General features: G+C 53.7%; 1 protein-coding gene across 4 annotated transcripts in view; it reads left to right on the top strand.

Annotated features, from left to right (window-relative positions):
- The first annotated feature begins 3 nt into the window (after nt 1-3).
- TXNRD2 (thioredoxin reductase 2) overlaps nt 4-15,775 on the top strand; it is a 50,448-nt gene continuing 34,676 nt past the window's right edge. The window contains exons 1-7 of one of the 4 annotated variants that reach the window (XM_032398554.1): nt 4-48; nt 4,155-4,220; nt 11,372-11,428; nt 11,970-12,111; nt 12,658-12,732; nt 14,525-14,603; nt 15,103-15,165. In XM_032398554.1, the coding sequence (XP_032254445.1) occupies nt 12,029-12,111; nt 12,658-12,732; nt 14,525-14,603; nt 15,103-15,165 (300 nt within the window). In that variant the 5' untranslated portion in view covers nt 4-48; nt 4,155-4,220; nt 11,372-11,428; nt 11,970-12,028. Of the gene's footprint in view, nt 49-4,151; nt 4,221-4,705; nt 4,843-11,371; nt 11,429-11,969; nt 12,112-12,657; nt 12,733-14,524; nt 14,604-15,102; nt 15,166-15,775 lie in introns of those variants that run through there. The other 3 variants (XM_032398555.1, XM_032398557.1, XM_032398556.1) reach the window with 3 other exon arrangements.

Below are 15,775 nucleotides of genomic sequence, written 5' to 3'. Positions count from 1 at the left end.
CGGGCGGGGTGCGGGGCGCGGCGCGGGGCGCGGCGCCGAGCGCAGCAGGTAGGGCGGGGCGGGGAGGGGGCTCTCTGCGCGGGGCAGGGGGTGCCCGCCAGGGGTTGTCCACGTGGGGGTGTCCCCGCGGGCAGCACTTGGCTGGGACCGCCGTCTGCCGGCTTCCACCCACCCCTAGCCCCCTTTCCAGATGGGGAAAGAGCTGCGGGACCCCGCCGGAGGTTCTGCGGGGGCGGGGGGGATGATCTGTGCTCGCTGCCCCAGCCCCCGGCCCAGTATTAACTATAGTCCTGATGATGGGGGTGGTGGCTCACCTCCTGAGGTTACCAGACGCCATCACCTGCAGACCCCACTAGTCAGACCTGGCTACCTCCTCCCCGCGAGCCCAGTGGGCACACACAGCAGGTGCTCAGCACATGCACTGCATGGACTCTCTGAGGGGACGCTTGTAAACTGATGGGCAGTGAGCACTCCCTGTTTGCAGTGCTTCGCGGGTGCCCCGAGGCAGGGGACAGTACCCGGGCTTGTCCTCCTGGAGCCACCAAGGATCACCAACCAAACCAGGCACGGGGGTGGTGCCAGGCTCCGGAACAGGGATTGGGTGCTGGGTCATATGCCCAGCCCTGCAGGATGGGCTCCCTAGAGCTAGTCACAGTGCCACCACATTTGCCGTGGTGACGTGGCCAGCCCCACACGTGATGACGTGCTCCCCACCACATGCCTGCTCAGTGACCAACCCCTACCCCTTGCCCCTGGATGCCTCCCCGTGGGGCAGGAGTGTTGAGGGGCCTGAGCAAGGGAGGGACGAGGCCTCCATCACGGAGATGGTGGCTGTGAGGGGAGTGGCAGGGCGCCTGGCCAGCAGTGGAAAGAAGCTGACAGCGGATGTGGAAGGGCAAAGCTGTGTGCCGCTGTGGCTTGGGGAGCCTCGGGCCTGCAGAGTCCTGGGAAATGGGGAGATAGGGTTGCTCTTCGGGCAGCTTTGCTGACCTCTGAGACCTTGGCCAAAGCACCCACTCTTTTTTTTTTTTTAAAGATTTTATTTACTTGACAGAGAGAGAGAGACACAGCGAGAGAGGGAACACAAGCAGGAGGAGTGGGAGAGGGAGAAGCAGGCTCCCCACTGAGCAGGGAGCCCGATGCGGGGCTCGATCCCAGGACCCTGGAATCATGACCTGAGCCAAAGGCAGACGCTTAACAACTGAGCCACCCAGGTGCCCCCAAGGCACCCAGTCTTTGAAAGCATCCTTGCTGCGTGAGTCAGGTGGGACGTTCGTGAGGGTAAATGCAGCTGTGCGGTGGGGCCCTCACCCCATCTGATGCAAGTAAAAGATGGTGCTGCTGCCATTACACCGTCCAGGGCCCTTCAGGCCACTGTAACCTTGGCCTTGCAGCAGAACAGGATGGCTTTGGGGTGGAGCTTTTTGTACCCAGCAGGGCAGCACCAAAGATTCTGCCCCCGTGGTCCTTGGGCAGCAAGGGGAAGGAAGCCACAAGGCTAGAGCTTACTTAGCTGCAGCGGTGAGGGCCTGACAGGGCCGGGGCACAGCGCCAACCCCCAACAAGGATGCGCAGGGCTGATTCCGAGCCTCCTCTTCCATCTGAGCCCAGCTTTCCATCTGAGAGCAGGAAGGCACCTGCGCCGTCCCAGATTTGGGGGTGGCCCATGCCACTCCTGAACAGGAACCAGAATGACACTACCTGTGGTGTCACCTGTCCCCTAACACCTGCTACCAGGAAAGAATGCGCGGTGGGAAGGACAGTACAAGAGGACTCCCAGGGTGGCTCCCTGAGGTGGCCAGTGAGCCTGTGAGCACACAGCAAAGGCTCCGCGTGCGCCCCTGGAGTAGCGCACCATTCACTCCGCCTTGCCACACTTGCTGGGTGCCAGGCCCCCGGTTCAGAGGGGAGCAGACAATTAAAGGACGATGGGTTCAGAACAAAGAGAAGACAGACCTTTCCGGAACTGAGCTCTGAACGTGCGGTGGGGAAGGGGAGGCTGGAAGACTGCCCAGGGCACTGGAGTGATGTGTCCCCAGGTAGCCCGTGCAGAGCAGCGCCCACCTCATCCGCCTTACTGGCCCTTGAGATGGGTTACTCTTCCAAGTGTTTATCTGACTGAGAGGGCTCCTGGGTATGCACAGCAGTCGAGGAGGGCAAACCCACAGAGATAAGCTCGCATTCCACGTGGCCAGTTGCTCGCCCTGCCCTCTGCCTGATAGCAGGCAGAGGGGACACAGTGTGGAGCTGGGGACAGTCGGAGCTAGCCGGGACCCTGCTCTGTCGGCAGGAAGGACCAGCATCAGCACCTGCAATGGAAGGTAGCGCATTGTCCTGGGCAAAAGCTTCGCGTCCCCCTCCCCCACCACGGAGCAGTGGAAAGGAGAGATGTGTGCGCTCCTCAGGGCCCAGCAGCTGCTTCTCTCCCACCAGCAGTCTGTCTCCGGTTCTTTGGGCTCATATCAAAGCCACCAGAATAACTGACAAAAGTTTAGGCCTCTTCAGAGCCCCTGGGTTGAATTTGGAATTGAGTCCCCTTTGGACTGGCTGTTTGAACCAAGCCTTGGCTCCGTTCAGTCCCATGTTTGCCTGGGCACACATCTCAGGTGGCCTCGGCTGGGGTGGGTACAAAGCCAGGGGTGGGCCTGGCTTTGGGGTGGGTACGGTGATGCCTCTCCACAGGGCAGGCTAGCAGCAGGCCACCAGCTGGGCATCTGGACACAGCTCCCGGTGGCGACTCCCCTAGCTTCGTCAGCCCCAAGCCAGGGCCACCTCTAGGCTGGAGCTCCTGTGTCCTTGCAGGAGCTCAGCTTCTGGGCCCCAGTCTGTGAGCACAGGGACCTACAAAGCCGAGGTCCCTGAGGGTCACAGGACCTCAGGAGTATTCTCTACAGCCTTGCCCACCAGGAAGGTCAAGGTGACCACAAAGGCAGATACAGTCTTTTCACTTCTCAGGCTCCAGGGTGGTGTGGGGGCAGCCGCGCTGGCCTTGGGTGGCAGAGCCGGATTGGATCACAGGACCGGGTGCTTTGCCCAGGAGCTGTGGTCAGCTCTAGACACAACGCAGCAGTCCGCACCCTCCTCTCCCTCCCCACATACTGATGATTTTCTATTATTTCTTCCTTTTGCTACAGGGAGTGGGCCGGTGCTTGGTGCTGGGTATCTCAGGCTTGGGCCCTGGCTCAGAGCTCTGACCGCCTGGTCACACCTAAGGACACACCTGCTCCTCACCTACCCACCCCCCCACTCCCCACCCCCTTCCCCTTTCAGGCTGTCTCTTGCCTGCCTTCCCAGCAGTTTGCTGAAGAGAGACAGATAATGTGTTCTGCAGGGCAGGAAGGATGTGAGTGACCCTCTGTGCTGGGTGTGGGAGTGCGTTGCCTCTGAGGTGACACCATGGTGAGCCCGAAAGGCATTTCAGAGTCTCTTCTGTCCCAGGGCCCGCAGTGCACCAGGCACTCTGAGAGGCCAGGGTGTGCTGCCCGATGCAAGGACTGCTTTTTATTTTTCCTCACTTAGAACAAAAATGGCGGCTGGGTGGCTCAGTTGGTTAAGCGACTGCCTTTGGCTCAGGTCATGATCCTGGAGTCCCTGGATCGAGTCCTGCATCGGGCTCCCTGCTAGGCGGGGAGTCTGCTTCTCCTTCTGACCCTAACCCCTCTCATGTGCTCTCTCTCATTCTCTCTCTCTCAAATAAATAAATAAAATCTTTAAAAAAAAAAAAAAAAAAAAGGAGAAAAAGGTGACTGTTGTAACCGAAAGACAGACTCGAGAAGTGTTTTAATCCCGTGTCTTGGCTTAGAATGTTCAGTGAAGTTTAAGTTCAGAGCAGTCCTGCCAGTTAAATTACCTTCTTCTTGACCTGATTGTTGCGGCCAAGGTGATTATGCACCCTGGGCCACCCTCACCTGCCGTTGCTTACTTTCGGGGTTTGCGTGATGATGGATACTATGGTTGCCTTCTGCCCTGATGTGTGATGTGCTGTCACCCCGGACCATGACAGGCTGGGGGCTTTGCTCCAATAACATAGATCCCATACCACATTTAACTGGGCAGAGCTGCTTGCCCTTTGGAAATCATGTGGCACCTTGCGGGATCCGGGCCCCAGACTTGTCCTGGCCCTTCCACTCACCTCTCACCCCTTTCCCCAGCAGGGCGGCAGGACTATGATCTCCTGGTGATTGGCGGGGGATCTGGCGGCCTGGCCTGTGCCAAGGAAGGTATGTGTCCTGTGCCCTGCGTCCTGCCAGTGTGGTAGGGCCTCCAAGTTTTCAGCACCCCCCACCCCCCGCCCCGAGAGGGCTGCATTGTTCTCGAAGCTGGGTGGAGAAGCGCCCTGTGTGGCTATGCAGAGGGCATTATCTCTGTAGCTGGCCTGCTGGCCTTTGGGTTCCTACGTCCAGAGTCACCCCAGGACCCTTGTCAGTGTGCCCTACTCCCTGCCACTCCCCAGTTGTCTGTGCAGCACCCAGTAGCCAGGATGGTACCCCGGTCTTAGCCTGCTCTCCTGGGCTCCAGCACTGGGCCACATGGGATCTGCCCCCACCCATCTGACATGTCTCCCACCACCCACACCTTGCCCTCTTGTGCCGCTCCAGCCCCTCTCCACCTCGGTATTTTGCAGATGCTTCCTGAAGGTCTTTCTGGCCTTGCTTCTTGCCCTGGCTGTCTGCCCAGCCTGGTCTTCTGTTTGCCTGCCTGATTAGCTGCAGGGTTCATTCACCTTCCTTCAGTCTTTGCTGCTGAGATGGTCCTACTTAGAATGACAGCCTCACCATCTGGTCCCTGTCCCCAGCTCCACTGTCCTCATTCTTAGCCCTGGCATGTCCCACAGAGATCAAGGTTTGTTCCGCTGTCTGTGTCTTACTCTCTCTCCTCAGCCTGACACCCAGAACGGCCTGGGGCACCCTAGGGTGCTCAGTAAAGATGTGTGGAATGAAAGGGCTGGCCCCAGAGGCATCCAGAGACCTAGTGTTGCAGGTTGCCACTAATCTGGATGGGGAACAGACCCAGCATTTCCCTGGGGGCTCTACACTGTCCTGGAGGAGCGCCTAGCAGTCTGCTTGCCCGTCTCAATGATAAGGAGGCAGATGTGGATGAGGGAGGGGGGGAAGCCAGGGGAGAAATGGGGCCCCAACAAGAGGAGTTGAGCAGGCACCCTGACCATGAAATTCCAGCTCTCTGCCGTCAGATCCTGGGTTTTTAGAATCACAGTCAGCATAAAGGAAATTTGCTGTCCACTGCTCTTCCCCGAGGGGCAGAGGACGGTGCCAGCCTGTGGTGGGGGGCAGGAACCTGGGAAGTCTCCCAGTGGATATGGGGGCCCACAGAGGGACACGAGTCCTCATTCCACTGGGCCACCGCAAGAAACAGAGGGTACAGACAGCCAGTTGTCCCAGCGATGTCCCTTGGAGCAGAAGAAAGCCCTAGATGTTTTGTCTACTCTGGTGTCCAGAGACACATCTCCACTAACTTGCAATAGTTCTCAGGTCTGTCTTTGCTTTTGTAACAGCGACATTCTCCCTGTGGATGATGGCGCTCTTCTACAGCATTCTTGAGTTATAATTGATGTAAAACAAACTAGACATGTTTAAAGTGGACGACTTGCTATGGTTTGACATATGCACACACCTGCGAAACCAAGTACCCCAGTCAAGCTGGCGAACGTATCCATCACCCCCGTATTCGCTTGCTGGGGCAGCTCTGGAGGCTGGAAGTCTGAGGTGAAGGTGCCAGCAGGGTTGTTTCTTCTGAATCCTCTGTCCTTGGCTTGTAGATGGCCATGATTTCTAGTGTCCTCACAGGGTCTTTCCTCTGTGTGTCTATGTCCCGATCTCATCTTTTTATATGCACACCAGTCAGATTGGAGTAGGGCCCATCTATAGGGCCGCATTCTAATTTAATCACCTCCATAAAGACTCTGTCTTCAAATAAGGTCACATTCTGAGGTTCTGGGGCTTTGGGCTTCAACAAGAATTTGGAGGGGACGTGACTCAGCTCATAACAAACCCCAAAGTTTCCTCAAACCTTGGGAGCCCCTCCCTGCCCCATCCCCAGACAGCCAACAATCTGCTTTCTCTCACTGCAGATGAGTTTGCATTTTCTAAAATTTTGTATAAATGGAACCATGTAATATGTATTCTTACTTCTCTGGCTTTTTTCACGCAGCCTAATTGTTTTGAGATTCATCTGTGATGCTGTGTGTGTCCAGAGTTCATTCCCTTCTATCACTGATCAGTATTCTGTTGTATGCATACACCACACTTTGTCTATTCACCTGCAGGTGGACGTTTGGGTTGTTTGCAGTTTGGGGCTCCTGTGAACGGTGCTGCTGTGAACATTTGTGGTTATGTCTTTGTGTGGATATATGTTTTCAATTCTCTTGGATAAATGCCTAAAAGTAGAGCAGCTAGGTCATGTAGTATATCTCTTCTTTCGGTATTTTTTTCATTTATTTCTACAATCTTTTGTAGTTTTCAACATACAGCTTTTGTCAGATTTGTCTCTAAGTGTTTCATATGTTTTTTAGTAGCTTTTTTTTTTTCTTTTTTAAGATTTTACTTATTTATTTGACAGAGAGAGAGGCAGCGAGAGAGGGAACACAAGCAAGGGGTGTAGGAGAGGGAGAAGCAGGCTTCCTGCTGAGCAGGGAGCCCGATGCGGGGCTTGATCCCAGGACCCTGGGACCATGACCTGAGCCGAAGGCAGACGCTTAACGACTGAGCCACCCAGGCGCCCCTCTAATAGCTTTTTTTGAGATTAAGTCATATACCATACTATTCATTCATGTAATGTGCATAAATCATTCATTTTTAGTATATTCACAGAGTTGTACAACCATCACCACATCAGTTGTAGAAATTCTCATCACTCCCCAAGACTACTCTGTACCCCTTAGCAGCCATTCCTCAGCCCCTCCACCCCTCAGTCCCTCCACCCCTCAGCCCCTCCAACCCTCAGCCCCAGGCAACTACCAATCTGCTTTCTGTTTCTATGGATTTGCCTATTCTGGATATTTCATACAAACATGTGGTCTTAGTGTGCTATGTTCAGCATTCATCCACAATACAGCATACGCTGGTACTTTATTCCTTGTAATGGCTGAATATCATTCCATTGCACGGACAGATCGCATTTTATTATCCACTTGGCCATTAGTGGACATTTGGTTGTTTCCACTTTTGCGCTATGGTGAATAATGCTGCCGGGAACGTTGTGCGCAAGTATTTGCGTGGACATGTTTTCATTTCTCTTGGGTAGATGTCTTAGGAGTGGAATTGCTGAGTGGTATGGTTTCACCTTTTGAGGAACTGCCAGACTGTTTTCCAAAGTGGCTACATCATTTTATATTCCCACCAGCACTGTCGGAGGATTCGAATTTGCCCCTATCCTAGCCCCATTTGATGTCTGTCTTTTTTTTACTACAAGTCATCCTGAGTAGGTGTCAAGTACTATCTCACTGTGGTTGGTTTGCATTTTCCTAATGATTAAAGACAATGGAGCATCTTTTCATGTGTTTATTGGCCATTTGCATATCTATGAATAAATGTCTGTTCAGGAGCTTTGCCAGTTTTTGTTTTTGTTTGTTTGTTTATTTATTTAAGGATTTTATTTATTTATTTTGACAGAGAGAGACACAGCGAGAGAGGGAACACAAGCAGGGGGAGCAGCAGAGGGAGAGGGAGAAGCAGGCTCCCCACTGAGCAGGGAGCCCGATGCGGGGCTCGATCCTAGGACCCTGGGATCATGACCTGAGCCGAAGGCAGACGCTTAACGACTGAGTCACCCAGACGCCCCTGTTTTTTTTTTTTAAAGATTTTATTCTTTTAAGTGATCTCTGCCCCCAGTGTGGTGCTTGAACCTACAACCCCGAGATCAAGAATCTCACGCTCCCCCATTGGAGCCAGCCAGGTGCCCCAGCTTTGCCCATTTTGAAATTGGGTTGTCTTTTTATTACTGAGTTACATGAGTTCATATGCATATTTTCCATACTCTTATGTAAATATAGTCTGGATACTAGACCCTTATCAGATATGTGATTTAAAAATACTTTCTTCCATTCCGTGGATTATCTTTTTACTTTCTTGATTGTGTTCTTTGCAGCACAAACGTTTTTGATTTTGATGGCAGTCCAGTTTACCTGGTGTGTCTTTTGTTGCTATGCTTTTGGTATCTGAGAAACAGTTGTCTAATCCAAGCTCTCAAAGATGTATGCCTGTGTCTTCTCCTAAGACTTTTCCAGTTTCAGCCCTAACACTTAGGCCTCTGGTCCATTTCGAGTTCACTTAACAAATATGGGGCTAGGTAGTTGCCTTGGGGTTTGCAGAAGACATCTTGAACTTGTCATAGTCTACCTGCAAGTGCTATGGTCCAATTCACACATAGTACCAAAACCATGTGGCCACACGTTTTACTTTGACATGTTATGAGGCCCATAACACATTGTTATATTTTGTCTAAACAGTTACCTTCCAAAAAAGATTAAACTAATGAGAAAAAAATCTTACAGATCTGCCTGTGTAGTCACCATTTCTGCTCTTTCCTTTGTATAGATCTGAGTTTGCATCTGGTATCATTTTTCTTCTGCCCTAAGGATGTTCGTGAACATTTCTTGTAGTGTGGCTCTAAGAGTAATGAATTCTTTCAGCTTTTGTATGTCTGAAGACATCTTTATCTTGCCTTGATTTTTTTTAAAGATATTTTCTCTGGGGGGGCGCCTGGATGGCTCAGTCGGTTAACCATCCAACTCTTGATTTCGGCTCAGGTCATGATCTCAGGGTCGTGGGATCGTGCCCCACATCGGGCTCCCTGCTCAGTGGGAAGCCTGCTTCTCCCTCTCCCACTCTGCACTTAGCAGGGAGTCCGCTTGGGATTCTCTCTCTCTCCCTCTGCCCCTCCCCCTGCTCAAGCACGCGCTCTCTCTCTCTCTCTCTCTCTCTGTCTCTTTCTCAAATAAATACATAAAATCTTAAAAATATATAATTTTCTCTAGGTGGAGAATTCAAGGTAGATAGTTTTCCTTTTTTTCTTTCAGCACAGCAGCACTTTAGAGATGTTGCCGTCCTGGCTTCTCGCTGCATTGTTTCAGATGTCATCTGCTGCCCTTTTATCTCTGTTCCTTTGTTGTGTGTATTTTTGTCTCTGGTGGTTTTCAGGATTTGCTCTTTTCATTGGTTTTGAGCAATTTAAAGAGGGTGCACCTTGGTGTAGTTCTTAATTATTTTTCTGCTAGAGTTCACTGAGTTTCCTGAGTCTGTGGATTTATCGTTCTCATCAAGTTGTGAGAATTTTCAACCGTTATGTCTTCAGGGAATTTTCCTGTCCTTCCTCTTCTCCTTCAGTTTTGGAGACTTTAATCACACATACATTAGGCTGCTCAAAGTCTCCCCTCAGCTCATGGGTGTTGTCTTCATTTTGGAGAGTTTCTATTCCTATGTTTCCAAATTCACTAATAAAAGATTCTGCAAAGTTTAATCTACCATTAATCTCACACGATATATTTTTCATCTCTTGTATTGTAATTTCATCCCTACAGATTGGACTTGGGTCCTTTCTTGTATCTTCTATGTTGCTCCTTAACTTTTTGAACATGTGGAATAGAGTTACAATACTCGTTTTACTTCTTTTCTGCTAATTCTGTGTCAGTTCTTCGTCAGTTTCCATTGACTGATTATTTCTCTCTTGTGGCTTATCTTTTCCCACTCCTTTGCATGCCTGGTCATTTTTGATTGAATTCCAGACACTTTGAACTTTCCCTTGCTGGCTTCTGGGCATTTTTAGATTCCTAGATACATTTTTGAGTATGTTCTGGGATGCAGAGAAGAGAGTTTGAGTCTTTTGCATCTTCCATTTAAGATTTGTTCGGTGGGTCTGGAGCTGTGCTCAATCACTCTCAGTGACTGGGGTCTGACCTTAATACTTACCCAGCTCCCCAGGAATTATGTGTTTTCTCCAGTCTGACTTCTGGGAACAGGCACTATTCCCAGCCCTGCGTGAGCACTGTCTCCTCTACTAGTCTTTCTGGATGGCTCTTTCCTGGCCTCAGGTGGTTTTCTCACACACACACATGCACTGATCAGCTGTCTGGGGTTCTGTACAGCTCTCTCCTCTCTGGTCCTCTGTTCCAGGACCTCTGGCTGCCTCAGTCTCCCCAGAATCCCAGTCCTCTCCTCAGCCAGGGAGTCCAGTGGACTCGGCCTGGGCCCCCTCCCCGTGCTGCGTCACCTTATTTGTTTCCTATCTCCCAAGAATCACTCTCCTTGGTCTTCTGATGTTCAATTTCTTGAAAGCACTATTTTATGTCTTTCCCCTGGATTTTTGGTTATCTCGGATGCAAGGATAAATCCAGTACCTGTTGCCCCATCGTGGTCAGCTGCGGGAAACAGACGTTGGCATGTTTGAAGAGTCCCCTTGGCTGGAGTTTTTAAAACAAGCACTGCAATCCCATTATTGGTCAGTCGAGCAAAATGGATTTTTATGTGAAGGCTTCTAAAACTTTGTTCTGATCTTGGTCAATAGCCATGAATCGAGTGCGTTCTGTAGTATGTCAGACGCTCACGGGTCACGATGTTTAAGTCGGGCATGCCCTCAGGGGCAGTCAAGTTCAGAGCCCAGGTTGGCAGTGCAGCTCCCCAGGCAAGCCAAGGGGAAGCCCTGCGATTAGCCCTGGCTAATTGGTGATGGGGTCAGCACCTGGGACTCGTGGCCCTGGGAGGAACCCACTGACAGCAAGTGGGGGAGGCCAGGAGCCTCCAGGCAGGAGGTGCAGTTTGGAGCCCAGGTCTCCCTCCCCCTGTGGGGGCTGGCTGACCCTGGACCTGCCATTTGACTTCGGAGCTTCCAGTTCCTTGCCCTGAGAATGAGGCTGCGAATGCCCACAGGAGTAGACCATGGGTGGAGGCCCCCCCGCCATGTCCAGTGGGGAACAGAGGAGGTGAGCGAGTCCACTGGGAGGGCTTGGGGAGAGAGCCAGGGGAAGCTCCGAGGCTGGGGCCTCTCTTGGGGAGTGGGTGCTCCTGTGACACCTGCTAGTATGTGCCAGGTGGGTGCTGGGCTCATGCTGAATGTCTGGGCTGGAACTGGGTGCAGCAGGAGGCAGGGGGTGGGGGATGCTGGGCCCAGGGCGGCTGCAGTGGGCTTGTGAAGGAGGGTGGGCATCCCACTAGGTCCTGGCACTGTGGTGGGTGGGATGAAGGCTGCAGTCAAGAAGAGGCCTGAGGGTGCCCACCTGTGGGCAGCACAACTGTGTGGTGGCAGACAGGTGGGGAGACTGGGGACAGAGCCGGTGGGCACCTCCTTCCTTGCCTTCATCTGGTCCTCAGCCCCAGCCCCTAAGCAGCTCCCCACCTGCCCGCTCCTCTTGTCGTTCCAGCTGCTCAGCTGGGAAAGAAGGTGGCCGTGGTAGACTACGTGGAGCCTTCCCCCCGAGGTAGGTAGCCCCGGATGGGAGTCTTCTGTCTTGGGGGAGCAGGAGGATGGGGGCCTGGTTCACATACAGGGGCAGCGGCTGAACCCAGAACCATTCACCACTGCTGGCCAGGGTCTCTGGCGAGTGTCCTCCTTGGCAAGTCAGCTGCCATTACTTTAAAGTTCTTCATTCTTATTTAAAGACAACACGGACTACAATTATAGAGAGTAAATTCCCAGGGCAGGGTTCACCTGGAGCGTGCTTGAGTTACAAACAACCTGAAGGACTCTTTTTTTTATTTTATTTTTTTAAGATTTTATTTATTTATTTGAGAGATAGAATGAGTGAGCGAGAGAGAAGCAGGCTCCCTTGCTGAGCAGGGAGCCCGATGCAGGGCTCAATCCCAAGACCCTGGGATCATGACCTGAGCCGAAGGCAGACCCCAACCTACTGAGCCACCCAGGCGCCCCAACTTAAAGGGCTCTTAGACAACTGTAGAGGAGCAGGAGGGCCTTCCAGTCCCCTGAATATAAATCTAAACGTGCCCTTCCCAACATGCCAGGTACCAGATGGGGCCTCGGCGGCACATGTGTGAATGTTGGCTGCATCCCCAAGAAGCTGATGCACCAGGCAGCGCTGCTGGGGGGCATGATCCGAGATGCCACCCACTATGGCTGGGCCATCCAGCCGGTCCTGCATGACTGGTGAGGAGCCCACCCACTCCCGGCGCCTCTGTGTTCCTCATGGTGGGGGTGGGGGGGAGGCTTACTGCCCCATTAACCTTCACAGAAGCAAGCTACCAGACGGGCCCTCACCCGGGGCCCACCCTCTCCCCAGCATTCAGCAAAGTCTGGAAACATTTTTGGTTATCACCACTGGTTGAGGTGGGGGCCTCCTGCACCCTCACAAAGGACAGTCTGGCCCCAGAGGCCACTAGTGGGAGGTGAGAAACCGATTTGGCTTCCACAGGTGGCCCCTGGTCTGCTCTGAGCTGCACACAGGCCCCTCAGTGGTTCTCAGATGACCTAGACTCAGGGCCACTGCTGTGTCCTGATGGCTGTGGCCCACAGCCCCAGACCCGGGACAGAGATAGTGGCCGGGGGCATAGGTGTCACGTTTTTCCACCTTTAGAATCACCTTGTTTCTTGGGATTTCTGCCAACTGGCTATTTGCATCTACTCGTCTGTTGTGGGACTCTGTGGTTCATGCTTCTGGGGTGGTTTCTGACATGTCTTGGTGTGTGTTAATAGGGGGACGATGGCAGAGGCCGTGCAGAACCACGTGAAGTCCCTGAACTGGGGGCACCGGGTACAGCTGCAGGACAGGTACTGAGGCCTCGTGCGGCCCTCCCCCCTTTTCTTGGGACATTTCCTCCCTTGGCAGGCACTTTCTCACTAGAGGCTCGGCAGTGATAAGACCAGAGGTCCCCGCCCGTGGGGCGGGGTGCACACACGCAGAAGGAAGGCCGTCCTGCAAGCTCGCATCTGCAGAGCCTGGAGTAGCAGGGGCTGAGGGGCATGTTGGCAGGACAGCTGGGGCCTGGGTCTGCACCAGGGAGGAGGCATGCTCGGGGCTGCCGCTGGGGAGGCCGAGGGCCAGAGCATGGGGGCACAGAGAGGGCCATCCCAGTGACCAGCGCCTTCCTCGAGGCAGGTGACCTTTCTCCTGTCAGGGTCGACCACCGTGATGTGGAAAGAGTCCAGTGAGCCCCATGTTGCTGTTGCAAAGAGGATGCCCGGGCACCACCCTGTGAAGCCCACGCTTCACCTCTCATCTCCAGGCTCCCAGCCCTGAACCCCACACCTCACCACCCACCTCCTGGCTCCCCGGGCATGTATGAAGGCACCTGGTGTTGTCTGCTGAAGCAATGTCCAACATGATCATTCCAGCCTGAAGCCGCCAGGTCGCATCAGCCCTTTGGGGTTCCCCAACCTGGATACCGACCCAAAGCATCCTCCCTGAGGATCTGCCACCAGGAGAGGTGCTCAAAACTGCACTCGACTCTGGCGAGGCTTTGCTCCTGGCCCTATAGCTCTGCCCTTTGCACATGCAGGTCATGGAGGGGACACTGTGCCCTCAGAGGTCTGGTGGCTCTCATCTGAGCACTATTTGCTTGGCTCCAAGGAGTCTTCCTGGGGCTGTACAGTACACAACTGTTTTGTGCCCATGAAACCCAGGCCAGCTGAGCTGGGGAAGCTGGCCCGCATGCCCATCCCGGGTGTTCCCAGGGGTCCCCCCCTCAGGGAGGTAAGCTGCATCCTGTCGCTTTTCCTCTGTGTGGGGCTCAGTATTCCCCAGGGCAGTTTGCTGGAAGCATAGGGCTCTGCCCTTCTTCCTGCTAGCCCCAGGCAGCTCCCAGGCAAGTGCCAAACAGGCCCGAACGATCCCACCTTCTGGAGGTGCCCCCAGAAGGAAGCCAGTGCGGAACCTGTGTCTGTGTCGTCTGGCTGTTACTGGGCTGTGGGGGTGAGTGAGGACTTGGTTCTTACAGCTCAGGCAGCACATGGGGGTGCAGGCCTCGCTTGTGGGGAGGATGTAAAGTCAAGGAGGTGGTGAAGCCGTAATTACCAAAGGCGCCAAGAACCCACCACTACAGACTGGCCTTCATTATCAGAAGGTTTGGATCGTCTGTGCACACCTGCACCTGACCACCCTTCTGTCCTCATCATACCTGTTTTCCAGCCTTACAGTCCCCTAAAGGCAGGGGTGATGCCTGTCTGGTGGGCACCCTCCCTTGTCAGCGGGAAGTTGGTCATTTGGGTGGCGGGGGTAACTGGGTGCAGGCGGGGGCCTCTGCTCCCTGCTGGAATGTGCCCAGGTGACAAGGAGGGACCCTGGGGAGGCCCAGCCACTTCTGTCATCACACACCGGGGCTGTACTTGGGCTCTCGGGGCCATCCCGAGCTGGCTTCTGTCCTGGCAGTTCCAGGGATCCCTGGCCCTCCTCTCCTTGCACACCTCCCGGTGCCCCTCTGCACTCGCCCCTTGCCCCGCCTGGGTTGGGGGCAGGGGGCTGTGGGCCCAAGCTTTCCTTTTAGCCATCTGCTCCCTCTTTAATCCCATAGGTGACGCCTAATTTGCAGAGGAAATATTTGACAATCATATTGTTATTTTGCAGAAAAGTCAAGTACTTTAACGTCAAGGCCAGCTTTGTCAACAAGCACACGGTTTGCAGTGTCGCTAAAGATGGGAAAGAGGTGAGTGCCCAGCTCTCCCAAGTGGCTCCTCTCGGGTGGTCCTTACCCTTCCAAGGACTCCAGCCTTGTTTGACCTCAGTGCTCTTCTCCATAATAAGCACTGCTGGAATTGACCGCCGATCCCTCTGAGGCTGGTTGTGATTCTCTGCGAGCGATAAAATGCGTCACTGAGATGCACGTGGCGCCAGGCTGTCCGCGCGCCGGGCAACGGGGCGGGTGATCCTCCCCTCACAGAGTTTTGCGGGATTGAGGGATATGAGACACCTGCGGGGCGCTCTGTAAACCGCAGGGTGCTTGGAGTTAGAATGTCTCCCTGCCCTCTTCTGCTGGGCCCCCTCCTGGCTCGAGGACCCTTGACAGGTTCCCAGCTCCAAGGGGCCTCTGAGCTCCTGGCCGGAGGGTCCACACTGCAGGGCAGGAGCTGTGATTAGAAAGCGTGGGTCCCTGCCGGGAGCCTGTGCCGACCTGCCTGACCACAGCTTCCTCGGTTTATTCGCAGACTCTGCTTTCAGCTGAGCACATCGTCATTGCTACTGGAGGGCGGCCGAGGTACCCCACCCACGTGAGTGTCCCCAGCACACAGCCTTCCCTCGCACCCCGGGCACATTCACGGTCTCCCAGCTTATGCTTCCCACACCAGTGGCACCCCCACTCTTTCTTTTCTTTAAAAAAAAAAAAGTTTTTTTCTATATTCACTCTGGTCACTTTCTAATGCTCTCTCAACTGCGTTCTATGGAAGCAGGTCGACAGGGACCCCCACATCCCCTCACTCTTCACGTGGCTCTAGGACACCCCTGCCCCTGGTCTCCTTTATCTCTCTTTGCTGATTCTTCCTTTTCTCCTCAGCCTCAAGGTATTGGAACATCCAGGACTTAACCCTCTTCTTCCTGCCCCCACCCCAAATCATGACATAAGATTCTCATACCATAAAATGCACCCTTTTAAAGGGTACGATTCGGGGGGGTTTTAGTTTATTTACAGAGTTGTGCAACCGTCAGTCTCCACTACCTAATTCCAGAACATTTTTATGCCCCAAATGAAATCCTGTCCCGTGAGTGGTCACTCCGTTCCCGGCTCCCCAGCCCCTGGTGACCACTAGCCTGTTTTCTGTCTCTGTGGATTTGCCCGTTCTGGGCACTTCACATAAATGAAATCAGACAACATGTGGCCTT

The sequence above is a fragment of the Phoca vitulina genome, unplaced genomic scaffold, assembly GCF_004348235.1.
Source record: "Phoca vitulina isolate PV1807 unplaced genomic scaffold, GSC_HSeal_1.0 scaffold117, whole genome shotgun sequence".
Lineage (NCBI taxonomy): Eukaryota > Metazoa > Chordata > Mammalia > Carnivora > Phocidae > Phoca > Phoca vitulina.
The sequence above is the reverse complement of the archived record's forward strand: the minus strand, read 5'-3'. Positions and strand labels throughout refer to the sequence as shown.